The sequence below is a fragment of the Mauremys reevesii genome, linkage group 5 (assembly GCF_016161935.1).
Source record: "Mauremys reevesii isolate NIE-2019 linkage group 5, ASM1616193v1, whole genome shotgun sequence".
Lineage (NCBI taxonomy): Eukaryota > Metazoa > Chordata > Testudines > Geoemydidae > Mauremys > Mauremys reevesii.
In genome coordinates, this window is record NC_052627.1 from 55,678,164 (window position 1) to 55,703,698 (window position 25,535).

Sequence of the window (25,535 nt, forward strand, 5' to 3'; positions counted from 1 at the left end):
GGAACGCTTAAAGACGATAAAGTCATTGCAGAGAAACTAAATGGATTCTTTGCTTCAGTCTTCACGGCTGAGGATGTTAGAGAGATTCCCAAACCTGAGCTGGCTTTTGTAGGTGACAAATCTGAGGAACTGTCACAGATTGAAGTGTCACTAGAGGAGGTTTTGGAATTAATTGATAAACTCAACATTAACAAGTCACCGGGACCAGATGGCATTCACCCAAGAGTTCTGAAAGAACTCAAATGTGAAGTTGTGGAACTATTAACAAAGGTTTGTAACCTGTCCTTTAAATCGGCTTCGGTACCCAATGACTGGAAGTTAGCTAATGTAACGCCAATATTTAAAAAGGGCTCTAGGGGTGATCCCGGCAATTACAGACCGGCAAGTCTAACGTCAGTACCGGGCAAATTAGTTGGAACAATAGTTAAGAATAAAATTGTCAGACACATAGAAAAGCATAAACTGTTGAGCAATAGTCAACATGCTTTCTGTAAAGGGAAATCGTGTCTTACTAATCTATTAGAGTTCTTTGAAGAGGTCAACAAACGTGTGGACAAGGGGGATCCGGTGGACACAGTGTACTTAGATTTCCAGAAAGCCTTTGACAAGGTCCCTCACCAAAGGCTCTTACATAAATTAAGCTGTCATGGGATAAAAGGGAAGGTCCTTTCATGGATTGAGAACTGGTTAAAGGACAGGGAACAAAGGGTAGGAATTAATGGTAAATTCTCAGAATGGAGAGGGGTAACTAGTGGTGTTCCCCAGGGGTCAGTCCTAGGACCAATCCTATTCAATTTATTCATAAATGATCTGGAGAAAGGGGTAAACAGTGAGGTGGCAAAGTTTGCAGATGATACTAAACTGCTCAAGATAGTTAAGACCAAAGCAGATTGTGAAGAACTTCAAAAAGATCTCACAAAACTAAGTGATTGGGCAACAAAATGGCAAATGAAATTTAATGTAGATAAATGTAAAGTAATGCACATTGGAAAAAATAACTCCAACTATACATACAACATGATGGGAGCTAATTTAGCTACAATGAGTCAGGAAAAAGATCTTGGAGTCATTGTGGATAGTTCTCTGAAGATGTCCACGCAGTGTGCAGAGGCGGTCAAAAAAGCAAACAGGATGTTAGGAATCATTAAAAAGGGGATAGAAAATAAGACTGAGAATATATTATTGCCTTTATATAAATCCATGGTATGCCCACATCTCGAATACTGTGTACAGATGTGGTCTCCTCACCTCAAAAAAGATATTCTAGCACTAGAAAATGTTCAGAAAAGGGCAACTAAAATGATTAGGGGTTTGGAGAGGGTCCCATACGAGGAAAGATTAAAGAGGCTAGGGCTCTTCAGCTTGGAAAAGAGAAGACTAAGGGGGGATATGATAGAGATATATAAAATCATGAGTGATGTCGAGAAAGTGGATAAGGAAAAGTTATTTACTTATTCCCATAATACAAGAACTAGGGGTCACCAAATGAAATTAATAGGCAGCAGGTTTAAAACAAATAAAGGGAAGTTCTTCTTCACGCAGCGCACAGTCAACTTGTGGAACTCCTTACCTGAGGAGGTTGTGAAGGCTAGGACTATAACAATGTTTAAAAGGGGACTGGATAAATTCATGGTGGCTAAGTCCATAAATGGCTATTAGCTAGGATGGGTAAGAATGGTGTCCCTAGCCTCTGTTCGTCAGAGGATGGAGATGGATGGCAGGAGAGAGATCACTTGATCATTGCCTGTTAGGTTCACTCCCTCTGAGGCACCTGGCATTGGCCACTGTCGGTAGACAGATACTGGGCTAGATGGACCTTTGGTCTGACCCGGTACAGCCATTCTTATGTTCTTATGCAAACATAATAGTCTGTCTGCATTCTACTATCTATTGTATGATAGGAGCCTAAATATTCAGATGAACTTCTGTTACAGAAGAAAAAGAGTTCTTTGACTGTGGTTATGCTCACATAGCTTTAAAAATATGTAATGGGGGATGTTTTGTATCAAAGATAACACTACATGCTTAAATAAGTGAATAGGAACAACTAGACAAGCCTGGGGGCGCAGTCATCTATTTAAGCATGCACTTGGATTTCCCACATAATTAGTCATCTTATTGCATACCTAAACTTAGTCAATCCATTTGCACAAGTAATTAAGATTGATTTAAATACTACTTTAATGCTTTATATGTAATTTTTATAAAATAAAATTATGGGGCGATTTGATTTTAAAACCAATCTGAATTTTTCTTATGTACTCTACAATTTACATTTTTACAAAAATTTACAAGATATAGAGAACAGTGCCCAAAAACATAAAACAAAATACATACAGAAAAATGACAGTTTTGCACTCGATTCTACTACTACGGCAAGCACAAATGTATGTGGAATCACATGTATAATTTGGGTATTTACCCATTTGTGTGTACAATTATTTGATTTAAGTTCACAACTGCAATAATTGCAAACATACATTGAGGTCCTGATTCAGCAAGGTACTTAATATATCTAAATAAGCCCTTGAATAGTCCTACTGACTTCAGTGGGACTACTTGGGTGCTTGAAGTAGGGGCTTGTCTACATGGGGAATTCATGGGAAAGCTGTTCAAAACAAGGCCTCCTGGTGACAGATTCAGAGAAGCAGCTCCTTCCCTATTTCTACTTTCGCCAGAGTACAGGACTCAGAAAGAGAATCTCCAAATGGGGGCAAGGGAGTGAAGATGAAGAGAAGTAGGAGAGGGTGAAGAGACTCCTCCAATGGTGGAGAGAGTACAGAAAGAGGGCCAAAAAAGAATCCCTAAAGAGGTAGGTTGGAGAACAGAGAGAGGGAAGAATCTGCAAGGAAGAAGTGGAGTATGGGAGAATGGTCGGAAAAACAAAGAAAAGGGTGGGGAGGAGAATAGAGAGGGAAGGAGGGGGGGGAAAGGATCCCTAAGAAGGAAGAAAGATAAAAGGTGGGAGAGGATCCTAAAAGGGGAGGAACATAAAAAGGGAAGGAGACAAAAGAAAGGGGATAAAGGATCGCCAGGTGGGGAGAATGCAAGAGAGCTGGGAAAAGGAAAAATCTCCAGTGGTAGAAGAGTAAAACACTAACTGGTATGGTGGGGTTTGAGAAAAATATTCTACGGGTGGAGGTGTTAGGGAGAAAACAGAGAAAATTCACAACATGCTCCGGAGTAAGGATGCTCTGGGAGGGGAATAAAAAGAAAGGTAAATTAACAGACAGAGGGAATGAGGTTTCATAAATACAGTCACCTTTTTAAAGAAGTCTTTAATTGTCTTTAAAAGTGGTACTTGACTTTCTTAAAGAGTAGAGTGATCATACTTCCCATTTTGGCCAGGAGGACAGTCTCTTTTTTAAGCCCTGTCCCGGCTGTCCTGACTTTTTTGGCAAAAGTGGGCATTTGTTCCATTTGCTCTTGCCAACTTGATCAAATGCCCCTTTTGTCAAAAAGGTGTGGTGTGGTGGGAGGAACGTGTGGGGGAGCAAGTGGCGATGCCCGCTCTGCACAGGTGGGGAGGCAGCTCTCCAGCAGGGGGGGCGGGCAGGAATGGTTCCAGAGTGCAGAGGGCAGGCAGGGCTTGAGTGAGTGGCTCAGGCCAGCCCCCATGAGCAGGGGCCTCGGGTCAGCCCCACACCATGTCCCATTTTCCCTTTGGGAAATATGTTCACCCTATTAAAGAGATGCACTCTGTAGTTGGACAAAGCATTTGAACTTTTTACTGCCAACCTCTGGACACTTAACAGAAATGGTAATTTGACCCTCAGAACAAGTACAAAACCAGAGGTAAACAGGAACATAAATTCTGTATCTAAAGTAGTAATTACACTGTAGAGTAACTTTGGGGAAAACAACAGAGAAAGGCCCACATCCTTTTAATGGAGACATTGAGGGACATCGCTTTGAGGGTGATGGTGTCTGGCACATCGATAAGCCAGACATATAAAAGGAACCTAAAAGGTATAACGAGGCCTGGAAGGAGTCTCAGAAAAACAAGGGAACTAGTTTTTGATGAAAGTGCTGACTATATTAAGCTATGAAAAAGGCTCTGATGTACTGTAGTTTGAATACCTCTTCCAACAACTTTGCCACAAGAAAGAACAGATTACTTGTTCAGGAAAGCATTTTCTGCTGGTCCAGAAATCTTGTCTGAGGACACATGGTTGGAGATTACTGATATTCAACATACTGCCTCTCTAAAGTAAATTTATTGTGAGATCTAAGAGAGAAGTCTTTCTAAAGTATGCAGGAAAACATGTATACCTGCTCCTTGGACAGGAAGGGTTTCATATGGATAAGAACATCCACAGTTACATTAGATCAGATAAAAATAACGTTCTATAAAGTATATGAAACCATCATGCTTCAGTGCATGTACCAACACTAACTGACAAAGTTTAGGAAGAAACTTACTCAATGGATAGGTTATTCCATTATTGCACATTATAAGGTTCCTTGCATCTTCCTCTGAGCATCTGATAGTTGCCATGGTCAGATATATGGAACTGAACTAGACGAACCACTGCTCTGATCCAGTGTGGTGATTCCTATGTTTATTAAATCTAAACATATCAGGAATCACTGAGAGTCCCACAGTGGTCACAGCATATAGGTGTAGGAATTTCTTAAAAGTCTAAATAATTAAAAAGGTCTAAAAAATTTGGCAGCAATGGTTGCAATAAATCTTCACACCCATTGTAACCATGACTCCAACTGGTACACCTTTTGCAGTGGTTTTCTGGACCCTGGGGTTCATGCTACAGCAATATTTCTTGAGATGAAAGGAAGGAGGAAAGCAGCTGCCTTCCTACCAGAGACATGCAAGTCCTAAGGTGATGAATTGCAATCAGTCCACCTCCAAATCTTTTAATTCTTCCTATGGATTTTCCTGAACCGATATATTTTGACATTCTTAACTATACTATTTTTGTCCAGAAGTAAGCAACCTCAGCAAATCCCTTAGAAATGTGTAGAAGCTGTCCTCTGAATTCCAACGGAGAAACTGAAGTATTTGATTTACTTTTGGGAACATGTTGAATAATAACCCAGTCTTAGGTGGCTCTGGCATAGGACAGCGTTAGAGTTCAGTATTTGGTCAGGCACTTCCTTGTAACCCAACAGTGCAAGTCACTGTATGAATGCATCATTTCACTGTCCATGCGATTTTCTCAGAAAGCTGAACACAAAATTGTACCCATCTCTAACATCCTTTCTAATTCTCTTTATTTCTGACCATAGTTGAGATGGTACAGAATTTTTCTTAATGTTTCTCAATTTCTGTAATACCCTCTTCTAGTATAAAATCATAATTAATAATTTATAGCTTGATCTAGCATCCATTTAAGTCAATGGAACCACAGACTTCTACAGACATTGCATCAGGCCCTTATATTGCATTGTAAACATATACTGTACAAAATACACTTCACAGTAAAAAGACAAGGCCCTGAAGATCTCTCTCTCTCTCACACACACAGTTCAGAATTGTCCATAGTATTCCAAAAATCCATACTGTTTTGTAGCTTATGATTACTATGCACTTATCTTAGTTTTGAATCTAGATTTATCATTGTATCTTTCTTAATAGTGAGTAGAAAAGGAACCATTTAATACCCAGTTTTTTGTCTGTTCTAGCCAACCCAGTAGTACTGCCATCCACTTTTCCACTGCCAGTTCATCTAGTTGCATACCTTTAATGACATTCATGCCACTGCATGTTACTTCATACAGTTCAGTAATATATACACTATCAAAAAGTCTGTGTTAAAAGAATATATTAAGGTTGCACGGTTAAGCATTCAAGTCAGACAATGCCAAGTTAAGTCTGCATGTGCAACCTTAAATATGCCTCCTGTGCATATTAATTACAATGTAGTTTTGAAATAAGAAACTAATTATCAAATAATGCAATGTATAAATACAATTCTTTTCAGAAACTTTATATACATGTATAAAATCTTGTAGTATTACTTCCAGTACACAGAGCCCATGAAAATAATGTATATACAAGACATTCAGTGAATGAGGCAAACACTCGAACCTCTGCGAAGGGACGCAATATCTGCTCTCTACCCTTTTTATAGTGGGAGACAGGAAAAACGGGGTCTGCTATAGCACCCTGACAGCCTGAATAGCCGAGGCCAAAATGTCCACCAGCCTATGTTACTTTTTCTGTACCTCTTCTGGATGGATATCCAGAGCTACAGGCACCCTCTTCAACAAGTCCTGATGAGCTCCAAAATTATCAGGTGGGGGAGAAGCAGATGAAAGAGTAGAGGCCAAAGGTTGTTGAGGTGGAGCCTCCTCCAATTTCTCTATAGGGCAATCCAGAGCATAAACTTCCTCATGCACAGCACCAGCGCTGGTACCAGGGGTGGGCAGATGGTGACCCTGTTGTAGATGTTCCTGTCACCTAGCTGAAGGATGGAAGGGAAGAGAAATGCTCTAGATTGTGGAGGGACACCCCAAGGATTCCAAAAGGGCCATTGATATGGAGGTGGGACATTGATGTCTTTGGAATGCTGAAGTTTGGCCAGTTTCACAGTGGGCAGGCACCTCACAGAGTCTGCTGAACATATCCAGGCCAAGACAAGAATGAGCTGACCTTGGATTCTGATGAAGGCTCTGCTTCTTCCAACAAAGGAGGAGCTGACACCATCGGTACTGAAGAGATTGGTTCTGAGCCTGGAGATGGAGGTACTGGCGAGATCATTACTGGCTTCCTGCTAGATGGAACCCCTTTGACAGGTAGCATCCACCAATACCAAATGCTGCATCAGGATTGGTGCTGGAACAGTTGAAAATTGCACATTAGACACTGGTACCAGGTGAGAGTCTTGAACAGCTGGGGAAACCAGAATTGACAGGTTCAACAATTCCTGAGCTGCCTAATTAGTTTTGGGCATAGATGGCACCAGCAAAAGGCTCTTGGCTCTGCAGATGATGATGATGATGATGACGTGGTCAGTACTTCAGGGACAGGTCTCAAAGGGCCAGTCCTGGGGTCCAGAGTCAATGACCCTTGTTGGCTTAAGGACTACGTCTGGGAGTGCCTCTTCTCTGAGTGCACCTCTGTGTCCTTGCCTCTACTTGTTGCCTGCCCTGAAGATTTTGAAGACTCCAGTACTGAGTCTGCAGGAAACTTACGTTGTCTCATCTTCGTTACTGGCACTGAAAAGCTGCCTCTCAACTCAGTCAGATCAGGCGGAGCACTCCTAACAAATGTGGACATGCTCAGTACCCGCACCAAGTGGGAAGGCTTTGATGGTGGGTGAAGTGCAGATTCCATCAGCAGACACTTAAGTCTGGATGCCTTGCCTTTCTTTGAGTGGAGTTTGAACCCCCTAAGAATGAGACATTTGTCACTCACATGCTCCTTCCCCAGATACTTCAGGCAGCTGGGGTGCAGGTCACTCATTGGGATAGACTTGCTATAAGCATGAAGGACCTGAAGCGGGGGAGAATGAGGCCTGAGTTTGGTATCAGTACCCAAATGGGAACCAATAAATCCAAGCTACTAACTACTAATCTAAAGTTAATCTTATATCCAAAACTATGTACAAAAACTCTAAACTACCCTAAAAATAATAGCATCTCCAACAACCATCACAGATGGTAGGAAGGAACTGGGGTATGTGTTAGGGGTGACTCCACCCTTTATAACTGTGCACAGTGGCACAAGGCAGCAGAGAGCACTCGTGCCACCCTCATGGGTACTGTTGAGGGAAAAGCGCCAACTGTGCATGAATTGCGTGCACACCTGTGGTGGAATTGGACATGTGCAATCACTTGAAGAAGAGCAGAGTCTTATAAGGGAAAGTGTTAGGGAACTTTACCCGTAGCATAGTTACCAGCTCTGCCTATAATTTAATCTGTTCAAATTTATTGAAATTATGACTTTCAAAACATTCTAAAAAGTAATCTTAAATTGAGTTATGCTTTGTTAATTTGTAAAAAGATACAGTAAAAAGAGACAGTAACTCCATAAGATGCCCTTTTGCTTCTTGATATTAACAACGCTGACAACCATAATTAGGTTAAAGGATTAAATGAATGTTGTTTTCTTTACACAGAAAAAAGGAAAGACTTTATTGTTGGAGTATGAACCACTTGGAAATTTTGTGTAAATCTTTTATATCCATACATTTTTTGTTTTAGTTTCTTTTGCATGCTGCAAATATACTTACCATATAGACTTTACCCGATCTACAGGGTTCAAGAAGAATTTTCAGAAGTCTTGCCCAGTCACTATGATCCAAACACTGCATTCTTTTGTCAAGCAAAACTTCTACTGACTTCAGTAGGAAGTTTCCTCAATTAGGGAATGCAGAATTTGGTCCAAAAAGCATTTCTCCAGGGAAAAGAGTGTTGCAATATCTGACTTCTTTACTTGAGTGTGCCAACAAAACCAACAAAAGAAAGAAAATGATATATGTACATGTAATTCAGCAAAAAGAGGAAGGAGCAACGGTTATGGAACAAGGTCTCCTTTAGAGTAAATAACCCAACTAGTCCATTTTCTACTTGCTTCTTTAGCTCAGATAGGTATGCCTATCAAATAGGCAAAAATAAGGGAAATGGTTGGACTAAGAAGTCATAATAAGGGAATAAGAAAGGTAGGTCTGCTAATAACATACAAGTACTGCATATAAACACCATAAGTAAACTTTATTTTCTATCAGTTAATGTCGGTATACATCAACTCACTGTACACACACAGAAACCAATGGAAAAATATTTCAATCTGTAATAGAAATTTACAAATAAGCAAAGTAAGAAAAATGCTGCTTTTATTTAATGATATTTACTTCGTATATTTTGTGATGTGGATAATTTGTGCTTTAATGAGTATAAAATTTACTTTTTTGAATCTCAACCTCTATGGTCATTAAATAATTATTGTCTGACTCCCCTGCTGTCGACCCCCCTAATTTCTAGCAACTGAAAATTTATAAATGATCAAATATAAATACTTACGATCCATAGTTTTGCACAATTGTGAAAATTAAACTCAGTAAAATATTAAAAATGCTTAAATATCAACATTGATAACTGTCAAAATTATAAAACAAAAATCAATTTCTGCCAAGTTTAACCATAGGGTATATTTTATAATTACACTTGTCAGAGTTACTGAGGTCAAAAACTAAATGTATCAAAAATTTGAAATTAATCTCTTGACCTAGCCTGCCCAGGAAGCAAAACCTTCACGAGACTGGCAGGAGAAAAGAATTAAAATTTCTTTTTTATCTAGGAGTTAGGCCTTCTCAATACAGTCATTGCCCATTTGGAAGTGTACTTGGCAGTGGGCACACCTAGTTCTTGTATAAATAGGATGGATAATTTGTTTGGAAAATGGCATTTTTTAAAAAAAATGTTGAAAATGTTACACTATTGCATAGAGAAATAGCTCTAAGGTACAAACCATCAGTCATACCACTAAACTGACTTCATGAGTCAGTTTAAAGATATGACTGATGGCTTGAACTTCAGAGCTATTACTGTATGCTGTAACATAACACACTCTTGAAAATCTGTTTTTGGCCAAACCATTTAAAAAAAATGTTTTACATATTTGCTTCCAATGTCATAAATCAGAGGTGAGCAGGTGCCATTAATATACATTATTTGTTTGTTACAACGGATTAATATTCCTTTTTGATACTTTTTTTGCTTATATTAGTTTTTGCTCCTGCAGACATAACTTTTTGTTTTAAATTGGTGATTCACTTCACAGTTTCAATGTTATCATTACAATTTGAGGAGGTACACATCTCATTTACATTATCATGTAAAAATCCATGAGAAGACCCTAAGTTCTCAGAATCTACTTATTGTCCATGACCAAATGTTAAATGTTTAGAATTTGTAGAAGTTGATGATTGTAATTTACTATGAAGTCTATGGGCCAGATCTCCAGTAGGTGTAAATCAGTATAGCTTTATAGATTATTCATAAATAATAGCGTTAGAAATCTATTCATTTCCCATATGTTAGCAAGGATCAGAAATGTTCAAATTCAAACCTTAATCTCACATGTCCAAAGGGGTAAGAATTAAAGAAGTCGACAAGAACACAGAGAGTTATGACCATTTCATGACCTCAGTGAAACTATGCTGACTTACTCCAACAGAGGATCTGGCCCATACGCTTCATAGTAAATTGCATCTTTCAACTTCTAAAAATTCTAGAAAGTTAAAATCTGATTATTAAAACTAAGCAGAGTCTAATGATATGGATCTCCTCAGAAGTTACTACAGCTTTTTTCAGAATGGTAATATAAATGAAGTTATTTCTTTAAAGCAGGAAATGAAAAATAGCACCATTGAAACAGATTAATAGAATGGGGAGAGCTCTTATCATTTGCTTAGTTCACTGTGAAAGATATAAAAATGAGTGAGGGTAGTTGGAGAGTCAGTGGCTTATGTTACCTAGAGACTAACATGATCTATGTGACATCTACTTAGAAGACCACTGCTGCTTTGCAAGCTAATGGTATGCTTAGAGGTCTCTGAAGTGAGCATAACTGCACAGCTTTTACAGCTTGTCTATTTCATTTATTTGATCAGTCTGTTTCAAAATCACATTTATCCTTTCAACAAGACACAAGATGGAAAAGGCAAATCTGGAAATTCCACACTAGTCAGATCTTCTCAGGGTTGCAGCATAAGGATTTTATTTGAAAGGCTACATTGCTATCTGTAGACATCTTTGTTTAGTGTTATACCAGCGGCTTTCCTTTTTCCTAAACAAAAACGGGCAAATGGCCATGGGTTCAATCAGTGATTGTCCCAGTTCTCTAACTCTGTCCCAGAGAGAACTGTGATACTGAAGTATGAATATGAAAATGTAGCCATATGTTATTTATTAATTTTCTGCTAAGAATTCAGTAGGATACAGTCAAGTTTGCTGAGGCATCTCTTTTTGTGCAAATCTATAGGGTTGCATACAAAGTTTTCATTATTTCAGAGTACAGCATTTAATTGTAATTATTGTTGTTTCAGGAAGGAAACAAGTCTGGAGATTACTTTCTAGATCTAAGAAATATTTTATCATCAGCCATGTAGTTGTAGCACCCTGGTCACTGAAGTTGCTGCAGTAGAGAGAAGACTGTAGGCTTAATTGGAATCAATCAGCTGTTACTGGTGGGGATTACTGACACTTGGTGGCAACTGTTGGGGTAATAAATTGATTGGCTGAACAATGGGAAGATATTGGATTGAGAGGAACTCAGAGGGTGAGCTGGGTGGAGGAAAGGAGAGCAAGCTGTGTGAAAGCTCCTCCTGCTGTTGCTGTATACCTGTGCTATGTCCTGCCATGTTTGGAAACTGAGGATTAAAGACACAAATGGTGGAAAAGAAATTCTGTGTGTTTGGGAACAGACCACAAAATCCAATAGGCAGTGCTGCTCACAGGGTAGCATGAGAAGGACTCTGTGACATGTGGGAACTTGTCTATGATCTTAACCCTCTTGGTGAAAAGAAGGAGGCTTGAGAGGTCATCCCTGTGAGGGCAGGGGAGCAATGGATTAGATGCTGCATTGGTTAACTGAACAACAAAAAGGGAGGTAGAATACCCAGCAGACAGAGAGGCAAGTACTTCTGGATTGGCAGGTGGAGCAGCTGTGGGCACTGCAGGAGTTTATCAGTGAACAGTCTCAGTGTACAGCAGCAGCTACTGCAGATTGATGAGTTCCAATGAGGGAACTGGAAATCAGGCAGTGGAACTTTGACTACGTAAGATGGCCCCAGGGCATCACCCTGATGAGTTTTTTTGCTAACTTTTGAGACAGTAGTTGTCAGTGCTGGGTGGGACAACGATGCCTGGGCACTATGGCTAGCCCCTTATCTGACCAACAAAGCTCAAGAGTGAATATGGCACTGAGTGAACATCAAGCCAAAGACTATGATATGCTGAAGGCCACTATTCTGGACAGGATGGGTGTGTCATCGGAAAAATACTGTCAAAAATCAGAATAGCCAGATGGAATGAAGGGATATATCCCAAGACTTTTGTGCAAAAATTATCTGACTGGGCCAATTGGTGGTTGAGGCCAGACAGACAGGACACAGAGGCATAAGGGACTCAATTATATTTGAGCAGTTTATGCAGACCCTCCCTGAGGATACAAGGATTTGGGTCCAAAATCATCAGCTGGAATCACTAGAGGTCACGTAAAACTAACAAAGGAGTATGTGGAAGCAGATTTTCCATGAAAAGAGTTCTGTTCCCCTACACTAGGGAGGGGGGAATGGATGGTTGAGGAACCGCCTTCATCAAAGCCTGGGAAGGGGATGCAAGAGGCAAACAAGAGTGTCCTTAGCACCTGCTTAGTGGTTTGTTACCAATGTGGTGGCAAAGGACATTCAAAAGAAGACTGTCCATACATGGACTGTGGGTTCACGGAGTTTTGTGAGTGGGTGGGCATAAAAGGCAGGCCTAGAATAATGGCAGTTCCTAGTAGGCTGGAGAATCATATGGGGTGTGGTGGATTCGGCAGCCACGTGTAACCATGTATGAAATGCCACTGCAGTTTAATCAAGGTAACAAAATGGGGAGACAATAACAATCCACTGCGTACATGGGAAAAAGAATACTTATGCCCTGGCAGTCATGCCATTGGAAGGAGAAGGAAAATTTTAAGTGGCAGAGAGTGGGTATGGTAAAATTGTTGCCATATGCAGTGATGATAGGAACTGACTGGATTCTGTCCCCTTATGTAAAAAGGGCAGAGGACAAAGAGGGAGACCCAGACAATGGGTCCGTGTAAGGAAATCTTCCAGGTGCATTGTATAATGATTCTAGACAACAAGCTCAGAGAGAATAACACGCTGGAGGACTTGAGAGGAAGAGGGATGGGGAAGTGGATCCATGTGATGGCATGTAAATCACACACTGGACCCAAGAGACATGAATTATGTGAGGTGGAGATTTAGATTCTGTGGAGAGCCTTGATTAGAAAGAAGCTCACCTGTGAGGGAACAGGCAGGAGCTTCTACAAAGCCAGGAGGCTGGCAATAGTGTAGAGAGGCTGCAGGAGTGACAGGGGCAGGGAGGCAGGAATGAGAAATGCCTGATTCTACTTGAGCAGAAAGACTTTGGAGGACTCTACCCCAGAGGGGAAACCACTTAGTTACCTAGCTGGAGGGCTGAGTCACGAAGAGAAAGCTGCATGTCCCAGAGTGAGAGAGGAGCTTCAGAGTGAGAGAAAGACAGACAGTGACAAAGTGCAATTGCAGGAAGAGGCATTGGCATGGCAGAGTTAATCCCCAGAATGACCAGGAGGAGGCACTGTCCAGTGGTCAGTACTGTGCCCTGTCACTATCCAAGAGAGAAAGATCAGAGACATCCAGCACAGGAAGGCACAGGTTTGGCCAACTGCCAGGAGGAGCAAGCTGGGGCAAGGCCCAGGATGAAAGACATATCAAGGAGGGCGAGAAAGGTCCTGATAAAGTGGCCTTGGCAGGTGAAGTTACCTGATCCTGGGGCAAGGTAAGTCAGGGGAGGAGAGGAATCCTGACACTGAGGCCCTGGAGGGACAACTTACTAGAGTAGATATACACCAGAAGAAAAGGAAACTAGAGGAAAGGCCCATAGGATGCAACTGGTGTGATGACCTATGGGCAGAGATGGACATGAGGGGGAAATCTCCATTCTCTGAGTTTACTTCTTGTGGATGGAATGCAGGAGATCCTCACCAGCAGCCCATGGAAGGCCAGACTGAGAAATCCCAACAGAACCCCAGACCTGTAAAAAGGGCAGAGCTCAGACAAGAAGGCCAGAAAAGGTCTCAACTGAAATAAGGAGGGGAACTATGTGACAGAGTAGTTGTAGCATCCTGGTCACAGAGGATGCTACAGGCTTATTCGAAATAAATCAACCTGTTCCTGGTGGGGTTACTGACAGTTGGTGGCAATTGTTGTGCTAATGAGGTAATTGGCTTAGTAATGGCAGATTACAGAATTGGGAGGAACAGGAAGTAAGGGGAGAGCTCAGGTGGAGGAGAGAAAGCTGTGTGAAAGCTCCTCCTGATGTATACCTGTTCTATGTCCCTCCATGTTTGGAAACTGAGGATTAAAGGTACCTGTGGTGTAAGAAGAAACAGACTATGTGTGTCTGTGAATAGGAGTCCACAAAAACACACTAGACAGTGCTGCTCACAAGGTAGTGTGAGAAGGACCCTGTGATACATGAGTTACTTCTTGGGCTTTAACATAGGATCAGATGTAGATCCGAGTGTCTTTTTGCTGCCACCCTGTATTAATAACTTCTTATATATGCCTCTGTTAAAAGTTAGTAAAGACACACTTGGACTTAGGATGGCATTAAATAACTTTCTTAGTGTTTGAGTCTGAAATTAAGGCCAAACAAGCAAAGGATATTGATATATTAATGACGGAAACATGTTTCTGTTCTCTGACAATCCCATCTCTGTTGTCCATAACTTTGGTCAAAGTATCCATTTTATTCATTAATTTCGAGGAAAGTTCGGTAATTGATGGTTCATCTTGTTGGGTTCTTGAAATGACTGATGAAGAAAACAAATTCTGATTGAAAGGTGTAGAGGACAGGGAAGAAAGGAAAGGGTGATCTGGAAAATTTTGAGTTTAAGTGTAATAGTTTGTGAACAGCCCAACTAATGAGTTCACTCAAGAATACAGAAGCTATTAATTTTTAGCTACAATGATGCATACAAAACAGTTGGAAATGGAAACTTACAACTTGCTTTCAGAGGGCTCGCTGTACCCCTGCTTCCTTGTATTATATTTCTGTGTGTTTAAGGAAGGCCACTAAATGATATCTTTAACTCTCTTATCCTCAGCTTCACTGAGAATAGTTTTGCAGAGTATCAATGTGGTCTGTTTGCTAATAAGAAGATACTATCTTATTAGCACAGAAGAAATTTCCAAAATAACCAAGTGACAACTGAAAATTCATCAGAGAATGCATAGATATTATTATTAGAAGACAGGATGATGTCAATGCTTGAAACAGAAAGCTGGTGAATACTGAATTCATGCCAAACCTATGCTTTGCCACACAAAGATATTCAAAATGTCATGCCAGCACCATATACTGATTTGGCAAGAAAAATGCAGAGAATGCTATAGATTGTGCTGAGAGTGTGACATGATGTTTTCTTGGATGTAGTCTGGGTATCATGAGAGTAAGCCTGGAGACACTAATGAGAAAAAGAATACAGCCCTGAAAGAGCTGCTAAATATGCAGTAGTCACAGGATGCCTGGAGCTTGCTGGAACTAGAGTGGTAATTTTGACATTAAAGCAGAATAGTGTGAATTGGCCAGAGAAGCTTGAAGGAAAGGGATTCAAGAAGGCAGAACTTGTTTCTCAAACCACACTTGCAAAGGAATAAAGGAGTTTTCAAATCATGTTCTGCTTACTTCTGTGTGAAAGATTGTTACCAGTGGGTGCATGAGAAATGGGGATATAAGGCTCACACAAAACAAACACATACTATTTAAAGGTATCACTGGGCAAACCTAAAAGAAAGAAGAAAAAACACTGGTGTTTGACAGCTACATGATCATAATGGATACAGAATCTAATCCACTTGGATAGTCTCTAAACGGAGACAATTACCCCTTGACCATCTCCCTAAATGGATGTCAGAGAATTGTAAAAGGAGTCACTAACATAGATCTCTGCTACTGGAAGGTTCTTCAACACTGGGGTGTTCCTCCAGAGACCACTTACACCATCAGTACATCCATAGTCTGTTGGTGGTATATACAAAGTATCTGCTCTGCACCTCAGTGTCTGTTCCCTGATACTTTGTTAGAAACAAGTTTTACATTTAGGAAGGAGGAGGGTCTCAAGCCAGATGGTAAACACAGATCAGAAGTTCAGAGACTTCCAAAAACAAGTTGAATAAACCCAAACTACTGGTTTCCATACTATAAAATGATTGGTTACAATCACTTTTAGTTGACCCTTAAAGGCAGCCAAAAAAAGACCCGACAATTTTTAGGTAAATAGTCTCCATCTGAGGAGTTGGGGAAGACAAAATACCTATGTTGCTGTTGTGAACTCTCATTATGGAGTTCTTCCTCTTCCATGAAATTACCTTTTTTGTAGCTGACTTCCTGCATCCACTGGAAACTGTCCCACTTTGTCACAGCATTCAAGAGCTACATTAAGAGGTGCCAAGAAGCATACTCTCAGATGGAATAAGTCTGGATCTCCCTGGGGAATCTGACTTTACCTGTAAGATGGAAGGCCTAGTGACAGAGGAAGAAGGAAAGCTGGTTCTAATGGCATGGTCAGGAGATTGGAAGATCAGAATTGAGAAAACTCTCACTGATGCTAAACAAATACCTTTCTCTTGACTGTGGAAATACACCTCTACCCCAATATAACGTTGTCCTCGGGAGCCAAAAAATCTTACCACTTTATAGGTGAAACCACGTTATATCGAACTTGCTTTGATCTGCTGGAGCGCACATCCCCGCCCCCCACCCCCGGAGCACTGCTTTACCGTGTTATATCCGAATTTGTATTATATCGGGTCATGTTATATTGGGATAGAGGTGTATGTGGAATTGAGGGAAGGAAAATAACTGGTTGTGACTTAAGTCTAGAGGGAACGTACAATCAGGGAACCTGGATGCCTACCAGCTCCCACTAATCCCAAGGACATTTGATGTTATAGAATCTATATGTGGCAAAGATCTATTAAATCATTCAGTCCATCATTATGAAGATGCAGAATTGTTTCCTACAGTGCATTTTCTTGTGCTTGACCTTGTAGCTAAGCAGATCTACACTGGAGTGCTACCTGACTGCTGTCTTCAAAGAGCACTTGAGCTGATTGTAAAGTTTTTAGATTGTCTGCAGGAGACTAGCTTCCCCCATCAGATGAACAGCTGTAAGAAAGTTATGAAGGATGCACCAATCCCACTGGGCTCTGTCTTCATAATACAATTTAAGTGAGAGTCCTACCCCAAATGGTTGAGATAATACACTGCTCTTGAGTTGTACATCTGAGTTTATACTACTGTATCTGAGTATACTGAGTTGTGAATCAACTGCATGAACATAGCTCTTAATACCCGGCACACTAAGTTACAATACACTTAAGCAAACTCTGGGTTTCTCTGGCTTTACACAAAATATTAAGATATTCTAGAGAACTCTCCAGTACAACCTAAGTGCCTATCACCACTTCTGGAGAGGTTTAGGGGAAAAAAATTCTAAAGAATGTTTGAAGACACTATCCATCAGATGACGGAATCTTGCATTCGATGATGATGAACTGCTGACTTCTGGTTTGCCATTTGCACTCAACCAAGACTGTAGGTTTCTCACAATCAGCATGTGTATCAGATTCCCATGAATGCAAGAAGCCATGAGACCTCAAAAAATTACCCTCTTCCCCTCGCACATAACTGCACATTTATAGAAGCAATATTTCTTTGAATGTTTAATATTTCTTGTGGAGCTAAAAGGCAGTAACCACTGAAGCATCTAGACCGGTCCCTATGAGTGTTAATTTCTATGTCTGGGTAAAGATGGACTTTATTGATTCCTGAGCAGGAAGCAAACTGTGTGTAGTGAACAAAATGTGAAAGAATGCCTCTCAGGCTGAGAGCACTAAACCAGTCCTGTGAACTGATAAAAGGCATGGTGGCTACCAGTGTCATCATACAAAAACTGAATCTTGAAACAAACCTGTTCAGTACAGAACAAAGACCCTTTCCCTTTGGAGTCAGAAATTTTCTAATGTAATCAGTGCCTTGAGCAATTCCATGGAGTTTGCAGTAGAATCTCCTGTTTGCTCACTCGTTGCCATACAATTGTGCTAAAGAATCTAAGCTTTCACTCTAAAATCCCCCTACATCTAGCCCACATAGTTACGTATATAACTTTGAATATGTGACCCAAGTGTAAATAGATATGCTGTTGCCTTCTTGGATCTGCAGACATCCTTAACCTAGCTCAGAAGTGTGAACTGCCATAATCATCTCAGTGAGATATGGAACTCAAACCTAATGCTAATTTAATTGTTAACTCTTTCACTGCTGGTCATTTGAGCAGAAATAGCCAATTATATCATAGCATCCCACAATTCTCAGTTACCTCCCATGCTGGCCCAGGTATCAAACCCAACTGTCTTCAATTCAGCTGCCAAAATCTTCAAGGAAGAAAACTCCTAACCAATTATTTTTACATATTACAATTACACTTAACTGTCCTAATTCTATTAAAGGGAAAAAGAGGACAAACAAGAAAACACGGACAGAATGATCTGTTGCCTATGAGAGTAAAAAAAGAAATTGAGGCACTGTCCTTTATAAATGGCATTTTTGCAGAACCAAACATTTACTGAAAGGGAGTATTATGTAGTATGCCACAAATGTCATTGCTTCCTAGATCATTCCAGGTGCATATTCTCCCAAGCACAGAAATCTGCAGAGGAAATTAGTTCCTAAGAATACACAGTAGGCTTAACCTCAGTAAAATAGAATCAACTCTTTAATGCCTAAATGTGATTACTAGAGATAACAAGGAACTAGACAGCTGTATTATCATTCTTCTTTTCATTAAAGAAGACAGAAGGAAATAAAAAAAAATAAAGAAAATTTAAACAGTGAAAGAAAGATCCATTCCACTTCACCCACATTTACCCCATTCGATACAAGAAACTACACTAGGGGAAATGGGGAAAAGCTCTTTTTTTAAATTCCTTTGGTCAAGTGATATCAGTGCTGTGGGCAAAGATGCCAAAAATGTGCTTGAGTGCTCAGGGTTATAGGAAGTCCACCATGCTAGGGAGAACTGAAAAAGTATTTCTTATTCTTAATAAGAGAGTTTATATTAACCCTTTTCTTGTAAAAACAGACTACAGGAGAAGATTTTTTAAATTTCAGATCATCATTTGATTAAACTGATACATCACTCATTTGCCTGTAACTGTGATGACTTGAAAAACAGCATTGCGAACGTTAGAGTTAGCATTTGAAATAGATTACCTGTTTCTTTTCTATGTATTGTTTAAACCTCTTTTACTTAATTTTTTTAAATAAGTGCACAACGAAGTGCACATCCAACCTCCATTCAGTACAAGGGTAATCCAATAGGATTAAGCTCAGCAAATAATTTAATAAAACTCTACAAGAAAAATGACTTAACCATTAAGGACAATGCAGCACTAATGCGTTTCATAACCAATGTCTTACCAACTGTAAAAGGGTCAGTGCACATGTCACTTCTATTCTCCTTCCATGCCAGCAGGTACTCAATGTTGACGTGATCTGCAGCGTCTGTATGACTGTTAACTGCCACCATCATGTTATGAGCTTTTGCGATGCCGTAATAAACCTTCGTTTCATCCACCAGGGGCAAGTCAGTTAGAGTGTTTGCTGCCTCAAAAGCCTGATTGAAATATTCACAGGCTTTGTAGTAGTTCCCCTAATAAGGAAGAGAAAAGTGAAGAAGAGGTGTTTACATTTTTTAACTAGCACATCTTTACCCTAGTGCTTTGTACTTCCCCCTTCACAACCTTAAAGAAGCCACAGCTGTTATTCCACCCCAAGAATGATTCACTGTGTAATCTTGGAAAACTCACACCTATCTGCCTCAGTTTCTTAATCTGTAAAATACAGATAATATGACTGACTTACCTGTTTCTTTGAGGAACTGTATTTATTAGTCCTATTGGTATAGCATTTTGAACATGTAAACTGCTATATAAATGGTAAATACTATTTCTGATTATAGCTGAGCCACTCAGTAACAGTAACCAGAAATTCAATACGTTCAACATCCTTGGGAGAGGAAAAGGATAAAAACTAGCATGGTGACATTAACATTTAGAAACAGGGATTTTTTTTTAAGAAACAAGGAAGTTAGTCAAAACCCCTACTGTCAAAAGTATAGAAATTAAAATGTTTAGAAATAAGGAAATAATAATAGTGTCTCTGAACGCATGCACTCCTCTATACAAAAAAGGGAAACAGGAGGGCAAGATGTAAACTCCTATGGGTAAATGGCAAGGTTAAAGAGGTTATTCAAGCCACAGATTTCCTTCAGAAAATGGAAATCCAACACTAGTGGAGCCAAAATAGAGGAGCATAAACTACAGTAGGCAATATGTAAGAAGGCATTAGAAGGGCTGAAGTGGAATTTGAAGAGCAAATAGCTAAAAGAAATAAAAACAAATAAGAAGTAATTCTTTAAATACATCAGAAGCAGAAAGACTGAGAGAATCCATGGGTCTGCAACACAGGGGAGTAAAGGGAGCAATTAAATAAAATAAGGACATTGCTGAGAGGTAAATGATTTCTCTGCATCTATCTTCGCCACAAAGCATGTTGGGGAGATGCCTACACGGGACCTGTTTTTTTCTGGTAATAAAGACGAACTACAATCTGAGATGGAGGTGTCTAAGGAAGGGATGCTGGAACAAGCTGACAATTTAAAAGGCAATATATCACCAGGCCCAGATGGTATACAGCATAGAGTTTCTGAAGGAACCTGAAACTGAAGTGGCTGAGTTGCCAGCAAATATATGGAATCTCTCATAAAAATCAGATACTATAATAGAGGTAGCAAGTGGCACACCTATAGTTTTAAAAAAATAGGGTGCCACAAGATTCTGTACTTGCATCAGTGTTGTTTAATTTGTTTGTTTAGTTATCTGGAAAAGGGGGTGAGTAGTAAAGTGGCAACCTTGCAAAGGACACAAAATTATTTCAGTTAGTCAAGACCATGGAAGACTGGGAGGAACGTCAGAGGGATCTAACCAAAGTTGGTGAATGGGCAACATAATGGTAAATGCAATTCAATGTTGAAAAATGCCAAACACATATTGGAGAGTATAATCTGAATTACTTATAACACTTATTGGGTTATAAATTAACTGTATCAGCTCAGGAAACAGAGCAAGGCATCCATATGAACATCTCAGTGAAGACATCTGCTCAGTGTGCAGCAGCCTTAAAAATAAAATATAATATATTAATAAAACAAAAGAAATGTTAGGATGCATAAGGAATGAGATGGAAAAGAATACTGAAAATATTATAATGCGAGATTATATAAATAAATGGTATGCCTTTGCTCAGAATACTGTGCTCAGTTCTATTTACTCCACCTCAAAAAAGATACAGCTGCAATAAATGAGGTTCAGAGATATAGCATGAGAATGACTAGGGCCATGAAAAAACTACCCTATGAAGAGAGAGTGAAAAAAACTGAGCTACCTATACTGGACAAGAGATAAGATACGACATGATTAAAGCACACCAAACAACGAATGGTACAGAAAAGATAGAATCTGCCCAATCTTTCTCATAAACGAACAAACAAAAAAACAACAAAAAACAAGAGGGCATTTGATATAACTGAAAGGCAGCAAATTCAAAACTAATTAAAGGAAATATTTTTTTTCACTCAGTGCAGAGTTACTCTGTGAAACTCATTGCCAGAAGATATCATGGAGGCCAAGAGTTTTAGATTTAAAAAAGAGATTGGACATTGATATGAGTAACAAGAATATCTAAATTGTAATCATAAATATTTTAAAAATAGATAAATGTTTTGGAAGGGATATAAAGGATCAAGTGTTAGGGCATAAGCCAAACTTCCACTAGTGGGGTTAGACTGAAACCTTCCCTGGGGGCAAATTATCATATAACTGCCTCTTATAGGCATTTTGTGTCTTTGTTTGAAGCAGCTGAAACTGGCCACTGACTGAGAACACATATTAGATGGACAACTGGTCTGACCCAGTATGGCAATTCCTATGTTCCTATTATTAGCAGCCATAGTGGATCAGTTTCCATTCCTCAAAGCCCCGTGGATTAAGCTACATTCCTTGTTGGGTACATCCTTCCTGGCCCACGAGTCTTTTTCAGAGATGTCAGCTGCTTGACGCCTTTACTTTTAACTTGACTAAGTCTCCCCCGGAAGATTTCAACTCCCCTGTGCAATTGTGGTGTCTGATTAGACTGTGGAGGTTTAGAGGGCTTCCAGGTGGGAAGGAGCTATGGGTAGATGTGATTTTTTTGTTATGCATACAAAAACTCATGAGCATGGTCAGCATTGTAAAAAGGAAAAGTGTATTTCAGATTTTAAGTATGCAGCTTAATGGGATATGATTTAAAACCCACCAATCACTAGAAAAAATTCTTCAGTGATAGAAGTAGCAACCTGGCTTGCATATTGGAGCAGAAAGTTCTTTTCATTCACATAATCCACCACTATTCCTGTGGACTGTCCCTTCCTCAATTTTTGTTGAGACTAACTAGGATTTAGAATCCTCAGAACTTGTTTACTCTTGCAAAATCACTGCTATATTTATGCTAAGAATAAATACTAAACTAAGGCTAGTTAAACTACATGTTATTTGATATATACAATTAAAATAAAACCCTATTTCCTATCAAGTAGAAATATAATTTGCTATTAATGTTTCAAGCAGTATGATTTCTAAAACTAAATAGTAACAACAATAACCGTAACAAGAAAAGGAACACATCCCTTAAAAATCAACCAAATGAAGGAAAGAACTCTGCAGAGCAGATATATGCTTTTGCTTTAGTATTTTTAATTTTAGGAGACTTGTACATTGTTTCAGAATGACAGTTTGAAAAGAGATGTCATTTAACATAATGCAGTGAGCTCTCACTATATGTTTTTAGTTTTAAAGAAATATTGCCATATTTTAGTGACATATTTTACAAAAATCCCCAAGAATATTTAAAAGTCATATTCTTTCTCTGTATTTCTTTATTTTTGTGATATCATGATTCAGTGCTGAGACACCAATCAATTTTGAATTCTGATATCACAAACAAAACTTAAGGAGAACATGTAGGAGAAGGCTAGTTGTTACAGAAGATCACTTTGAATGCAGTTGGTAATCAGCCAGGATGGCAGAAGAATGTAAATGGCAGTTAACCAGAGTTTGAGTTAAATATTTTGCAACACTTGCCTGAACTGTGGAGGGGAAATATTTAACTCTACAGTTGATATAAACCTATTTTATTCTGACTTCCAAATCCACTAAACTACAATATAGGTACATTTTAAAATATATTTCTTATATACCTTGCAAATTCTTTGGCTTTCAAGATAATTTTTTTATAAAGGCAGAGTCTTTTGCATTTGCATTAAGGAGAAAATCTTTAAATGAGAATATCGTAATATTGAAGTCCCAGGTTAATTCAAAGATTACAGCATAGACTTTGTTTCATTGCTTAAGCAACACCACAGGACAGTAACCTTTGTATAGGGAATTCTGTATAAGATAAAACATAAAAGTAAGGAGCCATTTGAGGGTTGCAATTTCTAAAGTGGACATGCAGCCTGTAGTATAAATTAAAAGAATGTTATTTAGGTCGCCAAATCAAGCATTTGAAAGTTAGGAAATACCAGATTTATGGTTGCTGCATACCTATAGAGCTCCCCCACTTTTTCAGCAATATGGTAGCCTCAGCTCAGAAATGCTCTTAGTAATTTAAAACTTCATCTTCAATCTTTATATAGAATTTATTCATGGTGCAAGTGTTTTCCCACCTTCTGCAACTAGCAGGGCTGAACAAGATGGGTACAATTTTCTTTTATTACTTATTATTTCAACATGATTCCATGTATCATTTCAACTTCAAAAATGTTTTTAAAACTCTTGGCATCAAATACTTTTTTTCTGAATACTCTTTTGAGTATTATTTGTCCCTGCACGGGCAGCTGCACTGGCAGAGGCTTTTATTACATGGAAAGAAAGGCAGCTAGTGCCTTCATTTGAGGTTTCACCAGAGGACAGTTTTAAATATCAGGCCTAGTTCAAAAGGAAGCTGTCTGGGAGATATGTTAAATCAGCATATTTCATGGGTACTCCAACCTTGCCTTGTCCAGCACTGTCTATTTTCTGGGTTGCACAGACCAAATCAAGGCCATTAAGTAGAATGTGTGTGCATGCACGCGAGCACATGTGTGTGGAAAATGATTCTGCACTACTGATACACTCCCCTGGAGGACTTTCTTGTACTCGAAGTTACTTCCTGAATTATGCTGGCAGAGCACACACAGCAAATTAGGCTAAAAGATTTAAATCTCCACCAGTGTAGTAGGTTAGAATTTGTATTTGTCCATTTGTTAATCTTCAAAGAGCAGTAGTTATAATGTACAGTAATATGCTATAACATATTTATTTGTGATTTAATTGTTAATTTGTATAGATGCACCCAAGCTGCATATCTGGACCCAGACTGTTGACAAGAGTTGAAATATAGGGGTTGTTTGGATTTGGTGTTTTGGTTTGACTCATTACAGAATTACATCCTTATTGTGAAATTTGGATTTGAGTTTAGGAACACATTTTAACGTTATCCAAAAGTGTTCAGATTTGGCATTCCAGTTCACATCCATACCTAGTCATTTGGCAATATAGGAGAAATTCCTATATGAATCAATACATTCATCAGATTCTGATGGGACAGTCTCTCATACAAGAACACAGATTTTGACCCTAAATTACAATCAACTGTAGGGCATCATCATTATAATTAATACTTACTCTTTCATTGTAAATATCTCCAAGGGATATGCATGCATCCACTAGACTTCGGCTTAGCTGAGCACTCTTGGCAACTGTCACAAACTTTTCCAAGTACTCAATAGCCTCAGTCACTTTTACTTGACTAAAACAAATGACAAAGGTTGCAATTAAATTTTTATTGAGGTTGTTTCTTCATACACTGCAATAGACTATAGCTGATAATCTGTCATTGCCTCCCTTAGCAGACATTTTGAAGTACAGAAGTCTAGAAACTGTATTTACTAACTTGCGTTGGGGTGAAATTTGGAATCCAGTTCTGTCCTCATTTGCATATCTGCTGCCTCCATGGAAGCATGTAGAGCAGTGATACTCAGACTGAGACTTGTGAGCTGCAAGTTGCTCTTTACTGTGTCTCCTGCAGCTCTTTGCAGCACATGATATTAAAACACTCTGTGATTTAATTATTAACCAATATAAGTTATTAATCAATCAGGATGTTTTTACTATGTTATTAACCAATTGTAGTGGACAAGGGGCAGAATTAGGTCCTCTGTACACCGTAAGAAAAAAAATACATTTCCTAAATTTCCAGTATATTGTTGCGTTATTTTTAGTACCAAGAATGAACAAAATAGGTAGGTTATTATTTACAATGCTTTTCTGAGTTTCCAGTACTCTAAAATGATGTTTTATTTGATCAGCATCTGGCCACACAATTTTGTAGATAGGTCAGACCTCGCCTAGTGACCAAATTGAGAGAACATGCCGAGGGAGGGGACTAAGCGTATTAGTTTGTCAGTGAGAATCTTGCTTTTACGTTTTTCTGCCCCCATCATTCATGAATGACATTTTTTGTTTTAAAATTCTTTCTCTTCTTGTACAGCAGCAGCAGTATAATGACACTAACGTTGTAGACCATAGAGCTGGTAGCCTCCTTTGGGATGTAATGCCGCTGTTTGGCTGCACAGGCCAACGGTTGCTGCAGTCATACAGGCTACCCTATAA

The 25,535-nt window shown here is 39.2% G+C and overlaps 1 protein-coding gene across 8 annotated transcripts in view; it reads right to left on the reverse strand.

Moving 5' to 3' along the window:
- Nucleotides 1-25,535, reverse strand: part of TTC29 (tetratricopeptide repeat domain 29) — a 187,088-nt gene that overhangs the window by 51,069 nt on the left and 110,484 nt on the right. For all 8 annotated transcript variants that reach the window (XM_039539201.1, XM_039539204.1, XM_039539202.1 and 5 more), the window contains 2 exons: nt 24,549-24,672; nt 19,207-19,438 (listed from right to left, as the gene is read on the reverse strand). In XM_039539201.1, the coding sequence (XP_039395135.1) occupies nt 19,207-19,438; nt 24,549-24,672 (356 nt within the window). The remainder of the gene's footprint in view (nt 1-19,206; nt 19,439-24,548; nt 24,673-25,535) is intronic.